The sequence below is a fragment of the Lipotes vexillifer genome, unplaced genomic scaffold (genome assembly GCF_000442215.2).
Source record: "Lipotes vexillifer unplaced genomic scaffold, Lipotes_vexillifer_v1.1 scaffold384, whole genome shotgun sequence".
Taxonomy (NCBI): Eukaryota; Metazoa; Chordata; class Mammalia; order Artiodactyla; family Lipotidae; genus Lipotes; species Lipotes vexillifer.
Window position 1 is genome coordinate 3,670,200 of NW_006793498.1, and position 19,776 is coordinate 3,689,975.

A 19,776-nucleotide genomic window follows, 5' to 3' on the forward strand; every position below is an offset into this window, starting at 1 on the left:
TAACATCTTTATTGGAGTATAATTCCTTTACAATGTTGTGTTAGTTTCTGCTGTACAACAAAGTGAATCAGCTATATGTATACATGTATCCCCATATCCCCTCCCTCTTGTGCCTCCCTCCCACCCTCCCTATCCCAGCCCTCTAGGTGGTCACAAAGCAGCGAGCTGATCTCCCTGTGCTATGCAGCTGCTTCCCACTAGCTTCTGATAGTATTATAATCCTACAGTTATACATTCTAGTTACAGCAAAAAATAATAGTAAAAATGTAGTAAAGAAATCTTTTTCATCCCCTGGAATTTTATAAATTACATTTGTCCAATTTAGGAAGCGCTATAGAAATGAAGGGAGTCCTAGCCCTCGTCAGTCACCTAAGCGCCGGCGAGAACATTCTCCTGACAGTGACACCTACAACAGTGGAGATGATAAAAGTAAGCAGGATCTGTTTTCCATGTTTCTATATTCATATTCATTTGTAACCACGAGACCATTCTTTTACATCAATAGGAAATGATGAATTAAGCTTTAAAATGTTTTCTTGCTCTACTGCCTCTGAATATCTCCCATTGTGACTAAAGTATGTGTTAGAAATAGTCATTCTACCATAATGGCACTGTCATTTCCTACTAGTTGTAGTAAAGCCATATTTTTATTTTTACTGAAGTTGTTATTTTTAAACTTTTAAAATGAAAAGGGAGAGATTGGTTTATTATTTATAGGTAGCATGCAATATTGTTAACATGGTGAAAGTGTGATTACTTTTATCTTTTTGTATAGATGAAAAACACAGACTCTTGAGCCAAGTTGTTCGACCTCAAGAATCTCGTTCTCTTAGTCCATCCCACCTTATAGAAGACAGGCAGGGTAGGTGGAAAGAGGAAGATCGTAAACCAGAAAGAAAAGAAAGTTCAAGGCGCTATGAAGAGCAGGAGTTCAAAGAGAAAGTTTCTTCTGTAGATAAGCAGAGAGAACAGACAGAAATCATGGAGAGCTCAAGAACTCGTTCACAAGACATGATAGGACACCACCCATCTGAAGATCGAGACACATCTGATCGAGCTCATGATGAAAACAAGAAAAAAGCAAAAATTCAAAAGAAACCTATTAAGAAAAAGAAAGAAGATGATGTTGGAATGGACAGGGGTAACACAGAGACAACGTCTGAAGATGGTCAAGTATTTTCACCAAAAAAAGGACAGAAGAAGAAAAGCGTTGAAAAAAAGCGTAAAAGGTCCAGAGGTGATTCTGACATTTCTGACGAAGAAGCAGTCCAGCAGAGTAAGAAGAAGAGAGGCCCACGGACTCCCCCTATCACAGCCAAGGAGGAACTGGTTGAAATGCCCAATGATAAGGATGGCACTATGGAGGATCCTCAGAAGAAAGAAGATACAGCGTTCAGTGACTGGTCTGATGAGGACGTGCCTGACCGTGCAGAGGTGACAGAACCAGAGCACGCTGCCACAGCTGCTACTCCTGGAAGGACTCCTTCCCCGTCTTCTCTTCCTCCTCCTCCTCCTCCTCTTGCCACGACGATGACTTCTGCTGCCACCACCTTCAACACATTGACCACCACCATTTCCACCTCTTCCACCCCAGCCAACACCACCAACACTTTTACCAGTGAAGACTCACATAGAAAATGCCACAGAACACGAGTGGAAAAGGTAGAGGCACCTCATGTTACTATAGAAGATGCACCACATCGCAAGCCAGTGGATCAAAAGAGGAGTAGCAGCCTTGGCAGCAATCGGAGTAATCGTAGTCATACATCTGGCCGTCTCCGCTCCCCGTCCAATGATTCTGCACATCGAAGTGGGGATGACCAAAGTGGTCGAAAGAGAGTACTGCATAGTGGCTCAAGAGACAGAGAAAAAACAAAAAGTCTAGAAATCACAGGAGAGAGAAAATCTAGGATTGATCAGCTAAAGCGTGGAGAACCCAGTCGAAGTACTTCTTCAGGTAATAAAAATGAACTATAATCTAACCACTGTTTCCTATGTTAGTATATTTTGTACAGTTTTATGCTTTGTTCAAATCATAATTTTAAAGTAAATGCTAAATTGGTTACTTTATATGCTGCCTTAAATTTCAAGGAACCTAAAAGCTTAACCATCCCGCCAAAATGTTACCTGTTATCACATTACTAGCAGCATTATAGTAGAGGCACATTCAGTGAAGTCAGTTTAATATCAGGATTTTAGTAGTATATCTTGGTGGAAATACGTATTCAAGTCCTCTATTGATGCCTAAAATTTTAACCTTTTGGCTTTTCTTCCTGCAACCAATACTTTCTCTTTTGACCACAGAAAATAAGGTAGGGGGATAGGAAGAGGTCAGATAATGAAATGATCGTTTCTTTTACTGCTTAAACACTTTATGTATTTATTTCTTTGAAGATATTTTGTGGTTATAGTGGAAATAAACAAGGAACCGTGCTTTTTACATATTTTAATTAACACTTTGAGAGATGGAATTTTTCATTAAAATGGGTCCTTTGGATAATTTAAAATAAATATAGAAAAAGATAAATTGTCAGTTTTAAAGGGCCTTAAAATGAAGCCTTTTATTTCCATTTTATCACGTGTTAACTCTTTGTATATGGTGTATTTATTTTAGATCGCCAGGATTCAAGAAGCCATAGTTCAAGAAGAAGTTCTCCTGAGTCAGATCGACAGGTCCACTCAAGATCAGGGTCGTTTGACAGCAGAGATAGGCTTCAAGAGCGTGATCGATACGAGCATGAGAGAGAGCGGGAGAGAGAGAGGAGAGATGCACGGCAGAGAGAATGGGAGCGAGATGCCGATAAAGATTGGCCCCGGAACAGGGACCGAGATCGACTACGGGAACGGGAGAGAGAACGAGACAAAAGGAGAGACTTGGACAGGGAAAGGGAGAGATTAATCTCTGATTCTATGGAAAGGGACAGGGAGAGGGACAGAGACAGAACTTTTGAGAGTCCTCAAATAGAGTCTGTAAAACGCAGTGAAGCAAAACTGGAGAGTGAACATGAAAGAGACCTAGAAGGCGCTTCCCGGGACTCTTTAGCTTTGGATAAAGAAAGAATGGATAAAGATCTAGGATCTCTGCAGGGATTTGAAGATACAAATAAAGCTGAGAGAACAGAGAGTATGGAAGGTGAGTGTCACGCCTTTTTGTCAGTTTCAATGTTCCATTCCTTTTCAGATTTCATAGCAAACAAATATTTCCTTTTGAAAGGTCATCTGATACACATATTGACTCCACTGTTTTAGGGAAAATAGAGTTTATAAGGAAAAGCCTTATGATACTTAAAAAAATGTGTCCCACTCATTAGTACTATCAAGGTAGACTTGGTTCAGATAAGCCTAAATGAAATAAATGATTACAGTTGTCCCTCAGTATCTGCAGGAATGGGTTCCAGAGCCCTCCACAGATAGTAAAATCTGGGGATGCTCAGGTCCCTTATTAAAATGACTTCCCGCTCCTAGAATGAGGGACCCTGAGAAGGCCACATCCACATTTTTGCCCACTCAGAGCCAGCCTCAGCTATGGACATCCACTCTCCAATCCTTCACCCCTAATAATGCTATACAAGCTGACTTATGCCTCTGCACTCTGAATGAGCTTCCTTCTCTAGGCTTCTCTGTACCTGCTCTTCCCATTGCCTGATAGACCTTTTCCCTTTTCTCTTACTCAAACTGCAAGTCCCAGTTTATGCATTATTCCCTCTACGAAGCCTTCTCTGCTAAAGGTGCTTTACTCTTTCAAATTGCCATAGCACCTTGTTTATACATCTTTAATAGCATCCCTGTGCCATATTATAATTATTTTTCCATAGTTTTCTCACCACTATACTGTACTCCTTTGTTAGGCACCATAGCTTTTCATTTCTTTATCATCAAGACTCTAGTAAGGACACAATAAATGGCTGATGAATGAAAATATGTTCTGCTGTGCATACATGTTCTGCATCTTATTCTTTGGTGAATTATAGCCCAGGTTAACAATAGTAATGGCTCCCCTGAAAATTCTCCTGGAAGTTCTGCCTCCACTACACCATTGTTCTGACATAACCTCTCTACTTCAAGCCCCCAAGAAACTTCTGGGATACTTAGTACATAAGCAGTAATATTTTATATTCTTTTTATTTGCTGTATTGTAGCACTAGTCCCAGAATAAAATAAACATCCTTACATCTTTTGGTTATTTGGTTAGATATATTCCAATACGCCAACTGTTAACATATTTTTTCTACTTGACAAAAACATTTCTGTCTCAGTGGTCTTCACATTTTTATCTCAAATTTGAATTTAAATGGCATCAATTTGTGAGCCATAGTACTATTAGAGGTACAACCTTGGGGTATAATTGAATATAATTTTAACCAATCATTGTAATATCTCTCTTGTGATTGGAGTTCATGCCCTTCATCCCTAAAATATACCATTCATTGGTTGTGATCACAGATAACATAGCATAGAAATTTAGAGGTGAATTACCTATTGCGAAATGCAAAATTTTATCCAGTTAAAGTAGGACAATGAATTTGATAAAGCTTGAAAAGTTAAAAATCCTATTATTTGCATTTATGTTTAGATGTATATCTGTGTAATGAAGTTATTTAAATTGTTTACTTTAGAAGTGAATGGTGGGGATATGAGGAGATTACTACAGAATTTAATAGAGTAGAAAATTATTAGAATGACTAGAAACATCTCATAGTTTATTGTATTTTATTTGCTGTAAGTTTTATAAAGCATGCTGTTGCATTTTGAAAACTAGTGTTGTAAACTCAGTAAAGTGTATGGATAACATCTGATTAGAAATATTAAGTGTACTGTATAGTTTTATGATAATTCAAGTTCACAACTAAGTCACCAGGAGACAAAGCTTTAGTCTAGGTAGTTGAGAAAAGTTGGTAAAGAAAGAAATGGAAGGTACGCTAGTGGTTAAAGTTTCAAATAACTTTTACGAATTAGTTTGCAAGTTCTTTAAAATTAATGAGTTTATTTTGATAAAGAAATTAATGCATCCTTTTGAAATTAGATTTCTCTGGACTTAAAGTTTTATTATAAAAAATTAACAGCATAATATCAACATTAACATGTTAGTGGTAGATTTTATTTCTCATATTTTAATTGTAATCTTATAACCTATTTTGATATTGCTGTCCATATTGTGTTCTTGGCATTAAAACTAAATTTAATTTTTAAGTTTTCTTTTTGGAGGTATCAAGTGTTTTGAATAATTAAGAAATATAGTCTTCAAATAAAAAAATGCTTTTCAACTTTTCTTAGTGTGCACAGCCTCTCCTCTTTGGTTTCACTTAGATAACCCTTTCCCTTAACACTCTCTTTGGCATGAAATTAATTTTCCTGTTTAGCAGGAGATGACGAATCCAAGTTAGATGATGTGCATTCGTTAGGATCTGGTGCTGGAGAAGGATATGAGCCAATTAGTGATGATGAACTAGATGAAATTCTGGCAGGTGATGCTGAAAAGAGGGAGGACCAACAGGATGAGGAGAAGATGCCAGGTAATCATTTGCAGAGGTGGTTGAATGTAAGAAATATTTAATTACGGTTTTGTGATATTCTTTGTTCCCTTTCATGCTGTAAGAATTGATAAAATGCAGGTAGAATTTTCCCATTTTAATTAAATGTTTTAATTAACATAGAAGGGCCAATAAAATGAAAATTATAGTTAATGTGCTCTACTCATTTTTAAGTAGACATTGCCTATAAATTGGAAAGGGCATTATTTAAAATAGCACAATTGTAAGATTTCCTATCAAACAATGATTGTCTAGCAGTGTTCTAGATGGTAGGTGTATGGTACAGAGCTTCACAACTGTGCTGCCACAAACCAACTTTTGAAATGACCATTCAGAAATTTCCAAAGGTCGAGGTTATATTTGAACACTGTATATATACTTCTCTCTCTCAATTTTCTAAATTCAGTAATTATTTCCATTTATAGTACTTTATTCATTGCGAGAACTTACTCCAGTGACTGTACCATGAAGCAGCTACCTTCAGTGTTCTTGTTGAATCATCCCAATTAGTCTAATTGTTACTAACAATTTTTTTTTATCATAGGGTCTTTGCTTTGTTGGGGTATACAGAATATTAAATTCTTATTTTGACTTAATTTGCTCTTACATTTTACAGTTTTTTCTACTAATGTATAATATATATATGAGTTATCTTTATTATTATCAGCTATTAGGTATTTCTGAATAGAACATTATTTTGTTAATTTCCTAAACTCTGACTTATCAGTGGATAGATTATTCTCAATTTTAATCTTAGCCACTGCCTGATTCTTAAATTTATTTCATAATGAATCATTTGTTTTTGAAAGGTAAACTGTGTCTGTGCATGCATGCACACATGCAAACTAAATACACTCCTGGATTTACTTAATTAACCCTTGAAATGACTCTGGTACCAAGCTTCAAAATGTCAGACCTAATATAGTGAAATGATGGAGTTCTCTCACTGAGGATCTCTCAAGCAATTTAAATGCATTATTTGTAGGAATGGGTTTGCTTAGGTGTTTGCTTGCCTTTTTTTTTTTTTGGTTTTTGGGTTTTTTATTGAAGTATAATTGACATACATTAGTTTCAGGTACACAACCTAATGATTTGACATTTGTATACATTGCAACATGATCACCACATTAAGTCTAGTTACCATCTGTCACCATGCAAAGTTACAAAGTTTTTTTTCTTGTGATGAGAACTTTTCAGATATACTTTCTAGCAACTTTTAATGTTGAAATACAATATTATTGACTATAGTTACCATGCTATACATTACATCTCCATGATTTATTTATAATTGCAAGTTTGTACCGCTTGATACCCTTCACACATTTTGTCTAAACTTCACATTCCTTCCCCTCTGGAAGCCACCAATCTCTGTATCTATGAGTTTGGTTTTCTTTTTGTTTGATTCTTTTCATTTTAGATTCCACATATAAATGAAATGGGGGGGGGGCGGAGGCACTCGCCTGTGACCTCTTCGCCTCTTTTCCTTTGGTGAGAAAGTTATTTGTAGAGGTCCTTAAGATTCTAAATGTTAGCTTTTATAGAAAATCTTTTGTTTTAAGAATGTGCCTTTTTTGATTTATATTACTTGTTATTTAATGCTTTCTGTGGCTTGGAATCTGTATTTCTCTATAGATAACGAGAATGTATTTCTTGGTGTAATAAAATTCTGTTCTTTAACTTTTTGTAGATCCATTAGATGTGATAGATGTGGACTGGTCTGGTCTTATGCCAAAGCATCCAAAAGAACCACGAGAGCCTGGGGCTGCACTCTTAAAATTCACGCCTGGAGCCGTTATGCTGAGAATTGGGATCTCTAAAAAGTTGGCTGGTTCTGAACTCTTTACTAAAGTCAAAGAAACATGTCAGAGACTTTTAGAAAAACCCAAAGGTAATTCCGTCCCACTTTGACTATATAATGTTTAATATAAATATTAAGGTGCCTTTGAAAAGGATTCTGTTCTGTTCTCATGTAGCAGTTACAGTATAAGAACTTTTTTTTTTTTTGAGGACTCACTTATTTTCAGTATTTAACCCTCATGGTCAAAGTTTGTTTTAATTTATTTTGAGAAAAATTTAAGCCTGCAGAAAAGTTGTAAACATAGCACAATGATCTTACTGTATCAAAGTTACTTTTTAACAGGTAAGTTCTAATGTCAAAGTGCTCAGTGGTTTACCCAGGGCTAAATGAAGTAGAGCCTGCGGAAGTGAACTAGATATTGTTCATATCTAAGCAAATTGGTTATCTTGGCAACCCTTTCCCCCAGGAAGTGGGGAATTCTACTCAAATGCAGATGTTTAGGTTGAGCCTTTAACAGAGTGGTTAAGAGCTTAGTCTCTGGGCCAGATAGCCTGGATTCCAACAGGCACACCACTTACTAGCTGTTATTTAATTTATGTGTTACTGTTATCATCTACAAGCTGGGAATAATTACACCACCAAGTCATATGATTGTTAGGAGGAACAAATGAGTTGTTACAAGTAAAACACTTAGAATAGTTTCTGACATACAGTGATGCTCAGTACATATGAGCTACTGCTATTTAGTTTAAAACATTTTATCACATTGATTTTAGACCTTACTGCTACAGCTTTTCACTATTCCAGAACACTTTTAGTTTATAGGGTCCTTTGTTTTCTGTTTCTCTGGTACCTAGCTTATTATGTTTTGGCAGCTTATTAATACTTTATTAATGGGGAGGAAGAGTGTAAAAAAAGGAGGAAAGGAGGTAAAAGGTGAAAGCACTAAGATTATTTAATGTTATGTCACATTCATTAGCGTAAAAAAGTTTAGGAAAAAGAATTGAGCTTTTACTAAATTGAAAAAAAATTGTTTTACGTGTTTCATGATCCATGTCCTTTCTTCAACTGTTAGCATAAGCAGTAAGACTCTGGATTTTAATATGGCTTAGTATACATAGTATGTGTAAGAAACATAAATTATAATGGTGAATGTGTGTTAACCTGACAGATGACCAGTGTCTTGAGTTCTTGCCCCACTCTTTCTACTTTGTTTGATTGGTTCTGTGATCTTAAGTAACTCCTGTGGGCATAAAATGATGTAATGAAATCCCTAAGTTCTTATCCACATCTACAGCTATTTGCTCCTGTGTCTCTTGCTAATGGCATTTCAAGTTAAAATCTATTGTGTAGTTAGCAAAATCAGACTATAGTTTGTCCCTGACTGATGATCACTTACTTTAAACAATGAAAACACACACTGTAAAGAAGGATTTGATTGTTCCTTACCAAGTAGTCCTATTTTTTGGTGCTATGATAACTTTGTTGGAGAACTAATATATGATACTGAATATAAGTTTCCTAAGGAATAGGACTGTTTTGTTTACTGCTGTATTGTCTAATGATCTGTTCTTACTCATTATGCCATTGCCTTGAAAAGTACCTGACACATAGTAGGTATTCAATAAATATTTGTGAAATAACTGATTTTTTTCTAATCCATTCTGTTTCTATGCCCCAGTGCTGAAGTATATGTCCACTCCCTATGTAATTTTTAAATTCTAAGGCTTAAAACAGAAAACTTGAATACGTACTGAAATTTAAATTGCTTTTGTCCAGGTTTTCTGATTATAGTATGATTAAGTTCTCTGAAGCTAAACTTTCCCAGTTATTTTAGTTCCTTTGGTTTACTTGTACTTATATATGTGTTTAATCTGTCTCGAGTTATTTGGTGCTGGTCAGTTCAAAACCAGGAAGAGACTAAGTTTAGCCATGTTATACGTTCTAGGGAGGTTTGCAAGTGTGTGTTATAGTCTACTGTTGTGAAAGCAGAAAAGATTTAAATAGAAAGTAATTTGTCCTAATGAGCAGTTTTCAAGGAAGTGCATGGACTCAATGGAGATTTCTTTATTTGTATCTATAGTAGAATGGTGGTGAATGTTTGGTGCTTTTTTTTTTAATATGACTGTGTCATTATATGACTGTGTCATTGGTTGGCTCAAAATTGGTATATGACTGAATAACTTGAGGAACTGCCTTTTCCCCCAACGGGATACCCACTAAGGTATTCTAGTTCCAACTGTGGAGAGTCTGTAGGTCTGGTGGTAGAGCCCTGGCACTGTATTTTTAAAAACTCCTCAGATGATTCTGATAGACATCAAAGTTTGTGAACTATTTCTGAGTTTTTATTTACATTTATTTTTGCTTTTGCTATAAACCTATTCACTAGGTGTATAACTTACCAACTAGGTATATTACATGAGACAGGTTTCTTGTTAATTATCTAATCTATTTATGCTCTGCAGTTCAGGAAATGAAATATGTAATGCAATTCCATTAATTCTCAAATGTCTGTTTTGTTTTTTACCTACGTGTTATTTACTGTTTCCCTTTGTGGGCTCTAGAAATAACCTGTTTGATCATGTTGCTATAGAAACACTACCTGATACCATTCATACTCTTGGCCAACTCCTGGAATGTTAACTTTGAAGTTACAACTCTTTCTGTCACTTACTTAGATTAATGACTGACCCTATTTTGTAAATCTTGGTTTCTTGTCTATTTTTAACTCAATCTCTATTTTTATTAAGTGTTTTCTCCCTACTTTGCATGTTATGACTTAAAACTAAGTGATTTTGATACATTGTCCCAGGTTTTTACAGTGACCAAATATTGGATAAAATTTGCAGATTATCTAACAGCTAATCACTTTCCTAAGTTTTTTAGGGTTCACAGAATGTAGTCACATTACTACATTTGAATCTTGCCATAATAAAGTCCTGAATCTAGAACTTTTAGTAGTTGATGGTACACAGTATATTGAAATTGACTTTACTAATTCTTAACTTGAACTTTTTTCCCATAGTAATCCATGTCTAAATTCTGTCTCCCAATTCTGCTTTTCTTATATCTTAAAGTGGCTATCAGAGTATTTATTTTTGTTTGAGCCTAGCACCAAAACTACATACTGGAGTTCTCTCACAGAGAACATATTGCCTTTAATATGAAATAGTTTTCACCACTGTTGGTAACTTTGATAAACTTAGTATAGATTGACTTTGTGGAATATTCATCTAAGCAGTTGATAACACTTCTATTTTCAGAAACCTTAATGTGTTTATTTTTTATTGAAAGATGCAGACAATCTTTTTGAACATGAATTGGGGGCTCTCAACATGGCTGCATTACTACGAAAAGAGGAAAGAGCAAGTCTTCTTAGTAATCTTGGACCATGCTGTAAAGCATTATGCTTCAGGCGGGATTCTGCAATCCGGAAGCAGCTTGTTAAAAATGAGAAGGTACTGTTGTTTCCTTAGAAAAATTGGAACATGTCTGTTGAGTAGTATGGATGACATATTCTTCATTTGATTGCTTTAAGGTGAAATTAAGGTCTCATGATCTGCTTTTATGAGTTTGGTTTCCCAGTCTTTTACACATGTAAAAGAAAGAATTTTATTAGAATTTACAGTACTTTTTATTTTACTTTAATAGTTTTGAATAACATTTGTTTTGAATAACAAATTGTTATTGGTACTGGAAAAAAATTTTTTTTTGAACATCTTTATTGGGGTATATTTGCTTAACAATGGTGTGTTAGTTTCTGCTTTATAACAAAGTGAATCAGTTTTACATATACATATGTTCCCATATCTCTTCCCTCTTGCATCTCCCACCCTCCCTATGCCACCCCTCCAGGCCGTCACAAAGCACCGAGCTGATATCCCTGTGCTATGCGGCTGCTTCCCACTAGCTATCTCTTTTACGTTTGTTAATGTATATATGTCCATGCCTCTCTCTCGCTTTGTCACAGCTCACCCTTCCCCCTGCCCATATCCCCAAGTCCGTTCTCCAGTAGGTCTGTGTCTTTATTCCTGCCTTACCCCTAGGTCCTTCTTGACATTTTTTTTTCCTTAAATTCCATATATATGTGTTAGCATACGGTATTTATCTTTCTCTTTCTGACTTACTTCACTCTGTATAACAGACTCTAGGTCTATCCACCTCATTACAAATAGCTCAATGTCGTTTCTTTTTATGGCTGAGTAATATTCCGTTGTATATATGTGCCACATCTTCTTTATCCATTCATCCGATGATGGGCACTTAGGTTGTTTCCATGTCCTGGCTATTGTAAATAGAGCTGCAATGAACATTTTGGTACATGACTCTTAGAATTTTGGTTTTCCCAGGGTATATGCCCAGTAGTGGGATTGCTGGGTTCTATGGTAGTTCTATTTGTAGATTTTTAAGGAACCTCCATACTGTTCTCCATAGTGGCTGAACCAGTTCACATTCCCACCAGCAGTGGAAGAGTGTTCCCTTTTCTCCACACCCTCTCCAGCATTTAGTGTGAGATGATATCTCATTGTAGTTTTGATTTGCACTTCTCTAGTGATTAATGATGTTGAGCATTCTTTCATATGTTTGTTGGCAGTCTGTATATCTTCTTTGGAGAAATGTCTATTTAGGTCTTCGGCCCACTTTTGGATTGGGTTTTTTTTTTCTTATTGAGCTGCATGAGCTGCTTGTAAATTTTGGAAATTAATCCTTTGTCAGTTGCTTCATTTGCAAATATTTTCTCCCATTCTGAGGGTTGTCTTTTGGTCTTGTTTATGGTTTCCTTTGCTGTGCAAAAGCTTTGAAGTTTCATTAGGTCCCATTTTGTTTTTGTTTTTGTTTTTATTTCCATTTCTCTAGGAGGTGGGTCAAAAAGGATCGTGCTGTGATTTATGTCATAGAGTGTTCTGCCTACGTTTTCCTCTAAGAGTTTGATAGTTTCTGGCCTTACATTTAGGTCTTTAATCCATTTTGAGCTTATTTTTGTGTATGGTGTTAGGGAGTGATCTAATCTCATACTTTTACATGTACCTGTCCAGTTTTCCCAGCACCACTTATTGAAGAGGCTGTCCTTTCTCCACTGTACATTCCTGCCTCCTTTGTCAAAGATAAGGTGACCATATGTGCGTGGGTTTATCTCTGGGCTTTCTATCCTGTTCCATTGATCTATCTTTGTTTTTGTGCCAGTACCATACTGTCTTGATTACTGTAGCTTTGTAGTATAGTCTGAAGTCAGGGAACCTGATTCCTCCAGCGCCATTTTTCATTCTCAAGATTTCTTTGGGTATTCGGGGTCTTTTGTGTTTCCATACAAATTGTGAACTTTTTTGTTCTACTTCTGTGAAAAATGCCAGTGGTAGTTTGATAGGGATTGCATTGAATCTGTATAGATTGCTTTGGGTAGTAGAGTCATTTTCACAATGTTGATTCTTCCAATCCAAGAACATGGTATATCTCTCCATCTGTTTGTATCATCTTTAATTTCTTTCATCAGTGTCTTATAATTTTCTGCATACAGGTCTTTTGTCTCCTTAGGTAGGTTTATTCCTAGATATTTTATTCTTTTTGTTGCAATGGTAAATGGGAGTGTTTTCTTGATTTCACTTTCAGATTTTTCATCATTAGTATATAGGAATGCCAGAGATTTCTGTGCATTAATTTTGTATCCTGCTACTTTACCAAATTCATTGATTAGCTCTAGTAGTTTTCTGGTAGCATCTTTTGGTGTCATCTTTAGGATTCTCTATGTATAGTATCATGTCATCTGCAAACAGTGACAGCTTTACTTCTTTTCTGATTTGGATTCCTTTTCTTCTCTGATTGCTGTGGCTAAAACTTCCAAAACTATGTTGAATAAGAGTGGTGAGAGTGGGCAACCTTGTCTTGTTCCTGATCTTAGTGGAAATATTTTCAGTTTCTCACCATTGAGGACAATGTTGGCTGTGGGTTTGTTGTATATGGCCTTTATTATGTCGAGGAAAGTTCCCTCTGTGCCTCCTTTCTGCAGGGTTTTTATCATAAATGGGTGTTGAATTTTGTCAAAAGCTTTCTCTGCATCTATTGAGATGATCATATGGTTTTTCTCCTTCAATTTGTTAATATGGTGTATCACATTGATTAATTTGCGTATATTGAAGAATCCTTGCATTCCTGGAATAAACCCCACTTGATCACGGTGTATGATCCTTTTAATGTGCTGTTGGATTCTGTTTGCTAGTATTTTGTTGAGGATTTTTGCATCTGTGTTCATCAGTGATATTGGCCTGTAGTTTTCTTTGTGACGTCCTTGTCTGGTTTTGGTAACAAGGTGATGATGGCCTCGTAGAATGAATTTGGGAGTGTTCCTCCCTCTGCTATATTTTGGAAGAGTTTGAGAAGGATAGGTGTTAGCTCTTCTCTAAATGTTTGATAGAATTCGCCTGTGAAGCCATCTGGTCCTGGGCTTTTGTTTGTTGGAAGATTTTTAATCACAGTTTCAATTTTAGTGCTTGTGATTGGTCTGTTCATATTTTCCATTTCTTCCCGATTCAATCTTGGCAGGTTGTGCATTTCTAAGAATTTGTCCATTTCTTCCAGGTTGTCCATTTTATTGGCATAGAGTTGCTTGTAGTAATCTCTCATGATCCTTTTTGTATTTCTGCAGTGTCAGTTGTTACTTCTCCTTTTTCATTTCTAATTCTATCGATTTGAGCCCTCTCCCTTTTTTCCTTGATGAGTCTGGCTAATGGTTTATCAATTTTGTTTATCTTCTCAAAGAACCAGCTTTTAGTTTTATTGATCTTTGCTATCGTTTCCTTCTTTTTCATTTATTTCTGATCTGATTTCTAGGATTTCTTTCCTTCTGCTAACTTTGGGTTTCTTTCTTCTTCTTTCTCTAATTGCTTGAGGTGCAAGGTTAGGTTGTTTATTCGAGATGTTTCCTGTTTCCTAAGGTGGGCTTGTATTGCTATAAACTTCCCTCTTAGATTGCTATAAACTTCCCTCTTAGAACTGTTTTGCTGCATCCCATAGGTTTTGTGTCATCGTGTCTCCATTTTCATTTGCTTCCAGGTATTTTTTTTACTTCCTCTTTGATTTCTTCAGTGATCACTTTGTTATTAAGTAGGGTATTGTTTAGCCTCCATGTGTTTGTATTTTTTACAAATATTTTCCTGTAATTGATATCTAGTCTCATAGCGTTGTGGTCGGAAAAGATACTCGATATGATTTCAATTTTCTTAAATTTACCAAGGCTTGATTTGTGACCCAAGATATGATCTATCCTGGAGAATGTTCCATGAGCACTTGAGAAAAATGTGTATTCTGTTGTTTTGGGATGGAATGTCCTATAAACATCCATTAAGTCCATCTTGTTTAATGTATCATTTAAAGCTTGTGTTTCCTTATTTATTTTCATTTTGGATGATCTGTCCATTGGTGAAAGTGGGGTGTTAAAGTCCCCTACTATGAATGTGTTACTGTTGATTTCCCCTTTTATGGCTGTTAGTATTTGCCTTATGTATTGAGGTGCTCCTGTGTTGGGTGCATAAATATTTACAGTTGTTATATCTTCTTCTTGGATCGATCCCTTGATCATTATGTAGTGTCCTTCTTTGTCTCTTCTGATAGTCTTTATATTAAAGTCTATTTTGTCTGATTTGAGAATTGCTACTCCAGCTTTCTTTTGGTTTCCATTTGCATGGAATATCTTTTTCCATCCCCTCACTTTCAGTCTGTATGTGTCTCTAGGTCTGAAGTGGGTCTCTTGTAGACAGCATATATATGGGTCTTGTTTTTGTATCCATTCAGCCAATCTGTGTCTTTTGGTGGGAGCATTTAGTCCATTTACATTTAAGGTAATTATCGATATGTATGTTCCTATTCCCATTTTCTAAATTGTTTTGGGTTTGTTATTATAGGTCTTTTCCTCCTCTTGTGTTTCTTGCCTAGAGAAGTTCCTTTAGCATTTGTTGTAAAGCTGGTTTGACGGTGCTGGACTCTCAGCTTTTGCTTGTCTGTAAAGGTTTTAATTTCTCCATCAAATCTGAATGAGATCCTTGCTGGGTAGAGTAATCTTGGTTGCAGGTTTTTCTCCTTCATCACTTTCAGGTATGTCCTGCCACTCCCTTCTGGCTTGTAGAGTTTCTGCTGAGAGATCAGCTGTTAACCTTATGGGGATTCCCTTGTGTGTTATTTGTTGTTTTTCCCTTGCTGCTTTTAATATGCTTTCTTTGTATTTAGTTTTTGACAGTTTGATTAATATGTGTCTTGGCGTATTTCTCCTTGAATTTATCCTGTATGGGACTCTCTGTGCTTCCTGGACTTGATTAACGATTTCCTTTCCCATATTAGGGAAGTTTTCAACTATAATCTCTTCAAATATTTTCTCAGTCCCTTTCTTTTTCTCTTCTTCTTCTGGAACCCCTATAATTCGAATGTTGGTGCGTTTAATGTTGTCCCAGAGGTCTCTGAGACTGTCCTCAGTTCTTTTCATTCTTTTTTCTTTATTCTGCTCTGCAGTAGTTATTTCCACCATTTTATTTCCCAGGTCACTTATCTGTTCTTCTGCCTCAGTTATTCTGCTATTGATCCCATGTAGAGTATTTTTCATTTCATGTATTGTGTTCTTCATCGTTGTTTGTTTCATCTTTAGTTCTTCTAGGTCCTTGTTAAACGATTCTTGCATTTTGTCCATTCTATTTCCAAGATTTTGGATCATCTTTACTATGATTATTCTGAATTCTTTTTCAGGTAGACTGCCTATTTCCTCTTCATTTGTTAGGTCTGGTGAGTTTTTATCTTGCTCCTTCATCTGCTGTGTGTTTTTCTATCTTCTCATTTTGCTTATCTTACTGTGTTTGGGGGTCTCCTTTTTGCAGGCTGCAGGTTTGTAGTTCTTGTTGTTTTTTGTGTCTGTCCCCAGTGGCTAAGGTTGGTTCAGTGGGCTGTGTAGGCTTCCTGGTGGAGAGGAATAGTGCCTGTGTTCTGGTGGATGAGGCTGGATCTTGTCTGTCTGGTGGGCAGATCCATGTCTGGTGGTGTGTTTTGGGGTATCTGTGGACTTATTATAATTTTAGGCAGCTTCTGTGCTAATGGATGGGGATGTGTTTCTGTCTTGCTAATTGTTTGGCATAGGGTGTCCAGCACTGTAGCTTGCTGGTCATTGAGTGAAGCTGGGTGCTGGTGTTGAGATGGAGATCTCTGGGAGATTTTCGCTGTTTGATATTATGTGGAGCTGGGAGGTCTCTTGTGGGCCAGTGTCCTGAAGTTGGCTCTCCCACCTCAGAGGCACAGCACTGACTCCTGGCTGCAGCACCAAGAGCCTTTCATCCACACGGCTCAGAATAAAAGGAAGAAAAAGTAGAGAGAAAGAATTAGTAGAAGTAGGTAGGTAGGAAAGGAGGGATGGAAGGAAGAAGAAAAGGAAAGAAGGGGAGGGAGGAAGGAAGGAAAAAAAAAGATACAGTGAAATATAATTAAGTAAAATATAATAAAGTTATTAAATTAAAAAAATTTAGGAAAAAAAAGGGACGGATAGAACCTTAAGACAAATGGTGGAAGCAAAGCTATACAGACAAAATCTCACATAGGAGCATACACATACACACTCACAAAAAGAGGAAAAGGGAAAAAAATCATAAATCTTGCTCTCAAAGTCCACCTCCTCAATTTGGGATGATTCGCTGTCCATTCAGGTATTCCACAGATGCAGGGTACATCAAGTTGACTGTGGAGCTTTAATCCGCCCCTTCTGAGGCTGCTAGGAGAGATTCCCCTTTCTCTTCTTTGTTCTCACAGCTCCCAGGGGCTCAGCTTTGGACTTGGCCCCGCCTCTGCGTGTAGGTCGCTGGAGGGCGTCTGTTTTTTGCTCAGACAGGACGGGGTTAAAGGAGCCACTGATTCGGGGGCTCTGGCGCACTCAGGCCTGGGGGAGGGAGGGGCGCGGGGCAAGCCTGCGGCGGCAGAGGCCAGCATGACGTTGCACCAGCCTGAGGTGTGTCGTGCGTTCTCCCGGGGAAGTTGTCCCTGGATCCCAGGAACCTGGCAGTGGCGGGCTGCACAGCCTCCCCCGAAGAGGGGTGTGGAGAGTGACCTGTGCTCGCACACAGGCTTCTTGGTGGTGGTAGCAGCAGCCTTAGCGTCTCTGGGGTCTGCGCTTTTAGCCGCAGCTTGCGCCCGTCTCTGGGGCTCCTTTAAGCAGCGCTCTTAATCCCCTCTCCTCGCGCACCAGGAAACAAAGAGGGAAGAAAAAGTCTCTTGCCTCTTCGGCAGCTCCAGACCTTTTCCCGGACTCCCTCCCGGCTAGCCGTGGTGCACTAACCCCTTCAGGCTGTGTTGACGCCGCCAACCCCAGTCCTCTCCCTGCGCTCCACCAAAGCCCGAGCCTCAGCTCGCAGCCCCGCCCTCCCCGGTGGGTGAGCAGACAAGCCTCTCGGGCTGGTGAGTGCCGGTTGGCACCGATCCTCTGTGCGGGAATCTCCCCGCTTTGCCCTCCGCACCCCTGTTGCTGCGCTGTCCTCCGCGGCTCCGAAGCTCCCCGCTCCGCCTCCCGCAGTCTCCGCCCACGAAGGGCCTTCCTAGTGTGTGGAGACCTTTCCTCCTTCACAGCTCCCTCCCACCGGTGCAGGTCCTGTCCCTATTCTTTTGCCTCTGTTTTTTCTTTTTTTCTTTTGCCCTACCCAGGTACGTGGGGGAGTTTCTTGCCTTTTGGGAGGTCTGAGGTCTTCTGCCAGCGTTCAGTAGGTGTTCTGTAGGAGTTGCCCCACGTGTAGATGTATTTCTGGTGTATCTGTGGGGAGGAAGGTGATCTCCACGCCTTACTCTTCCGCCATCTTCCCCTCCGCCTGGAAAAAAATTTTAAATAGTCTATTCCTGTGAAATATTTTTCATTTGCGAAGTTTCTTTAGATAATGAAATATACTAGAAACTTATTTAAATTGAAGGTCAAGGGAAAATGTTTTCCAGATACAGAGTGGTGAGGAGATTACATAGTGTTTATGAGAATATACCAAATTGAAGAGAGGAAATAAACACCAGTGATTATATGTAAACATTTCCTTGAAGAATAAAGGAAATTGAAACTCAGCTTATTTTTTGTTTGGTTCAGGTAAGGAACCCCAGTTGAGAAAGACAACAGAGGAATTTGTTTGAATGACGACACTTCTGATTGCGGTCGTGGTTACTTGACTATATACATGAGTGAAGACTCACAGAAATATACATAAAAATCCAGTTTTACTGTATCACAGCTTATAAAATATTTTTTATAATGCAAATGTGGTCAAGGCATCACTCTTCCTTTAAAGATCTAGAAGAGAAATAGCAGAATGCTGGAGATATTCAAATCTTTTATTTCATTCTACACATGGTTGGAGAACATTTAACAATTTTATGACAGTAACTTTCAAAGGTAGCTTTAAGTTCCAATAATAGCGATGTACATCTTAGTTTCTCAGTAGACTGCACTGATCAGCTGTCTTCTGGAGAATTTGTTCAGTTCTGGAGCCTACATCTTACGTCATAACAACAGACCAGTAAGGAGTATGGAATGTTCGGTGCTTCTCTTCAGAGAATTGATTGTCATGTGAAAGTAAGACTGAATTAGTGTGTAGCTCCATAGAAGAGATTTTATTTCAAAACGTGGAAGAAATAGTACCGTTCAGCAATAGAATGTGCAGTGTGTTTTTCGTTGTTTTGTTTTGTCATTGGAAATAATGAAGTAAAAACTACTCGATTACCTGTCAGGGATTGTTGAGAAGATTCCTACTTTAAGCAACAAGTTAGACTAGGCGCCCTCTAAAGATTGCTTTCTGTTCTAAGATTCCTTAAGTCTGCAAACATTTCTTAATTTTGCTTTTAAATATCCAACATAGCTAATATTCATCACAAACGAATTTTTCTTACAACTGATATTTTTGTTAGCAGTTAACCTGTCTTTTCGACTGTCAGCTAATAATGTACATGTTTAATTTGTTTTTGTTTTCTCCAAATAGGGCACCGTAAAACAAGCTTATACAAATGCTCCAATGGTAGACAATGAACTCTTACGACTGAGTCTTCGATTATTTAAGCGGAAGACTACTTGCCACGCCTCAGGACCTGAAAAGACTGAAGATAATAAACTCTCACAGTCCAGTATCCAACAGGAACTGTGTGTGTCTTAAGACTGAAGCCCAGGCACATTTTCGGTACTATTTCCCTTCATCAGTGCATATTCTTTTTCAGAGTTCTTTGGTTTGACAAGTGTTATTAGTGACAAAGGCAGAAAAAACTTATCAGCCATGCTAAAAGAGTGACAGACTTTGATTTAAAGAAAGACACTAGTTTGGCTAAAAAGATTTTACAAAAATTTTTACACAGTACTTGATTGATATTCATGCAAAATAATGTGAAAGCATCTAGATTTAGTAGTTTATTCTGTACCTTTTGTTAAAACTGAAGACTTTGAAAACAGTCATCCCTGCTCTTCCA

General features: G+C 37.6%; 1 protein-coding gene across 1 annotated transcript in view; it reads left to right on the forward strand.

The window, feature by feature from the left end:
- Window positions 1-19,469, forward strand: part of ZC3H13 (zinc finger CCCH-type containing 13) — a 93,727-nt gene extending 74,258 nt beyond the window's left edge. Inside the window, exons 13-19 of the mRNA XM_007466472.1 lie at window positions 326-429; window positions 776-1,957; window positions 2,615-3,133; window positions 5,361-5,513; window positions 7,219-7,419; window positions 10,624-10,787; window positions 19,299-19,469. Of these exons, the coding sequence (XP_007466534.1) occupies window positions 326-429; window positions 776-1,957; window positions 2,615-3,133; window positions 5,361-5,513; window positions 7,219-7,419; window positions 10,624-10,787; window positions 19,299-19,469 (2,494 nt within the window). The remainder of the gene's footprint in view (window positions 1-325; window positions 430-775; window positions 1,958-2,614; window positions 3,134-5,360; window positions 5,514-7,218; window positions 7,420-10,623; window positions 10,788-19,298) is intronic.
- The last annotated feature ends 307 nt before the right edge of the window (window positions 19,470-19,776 follow it).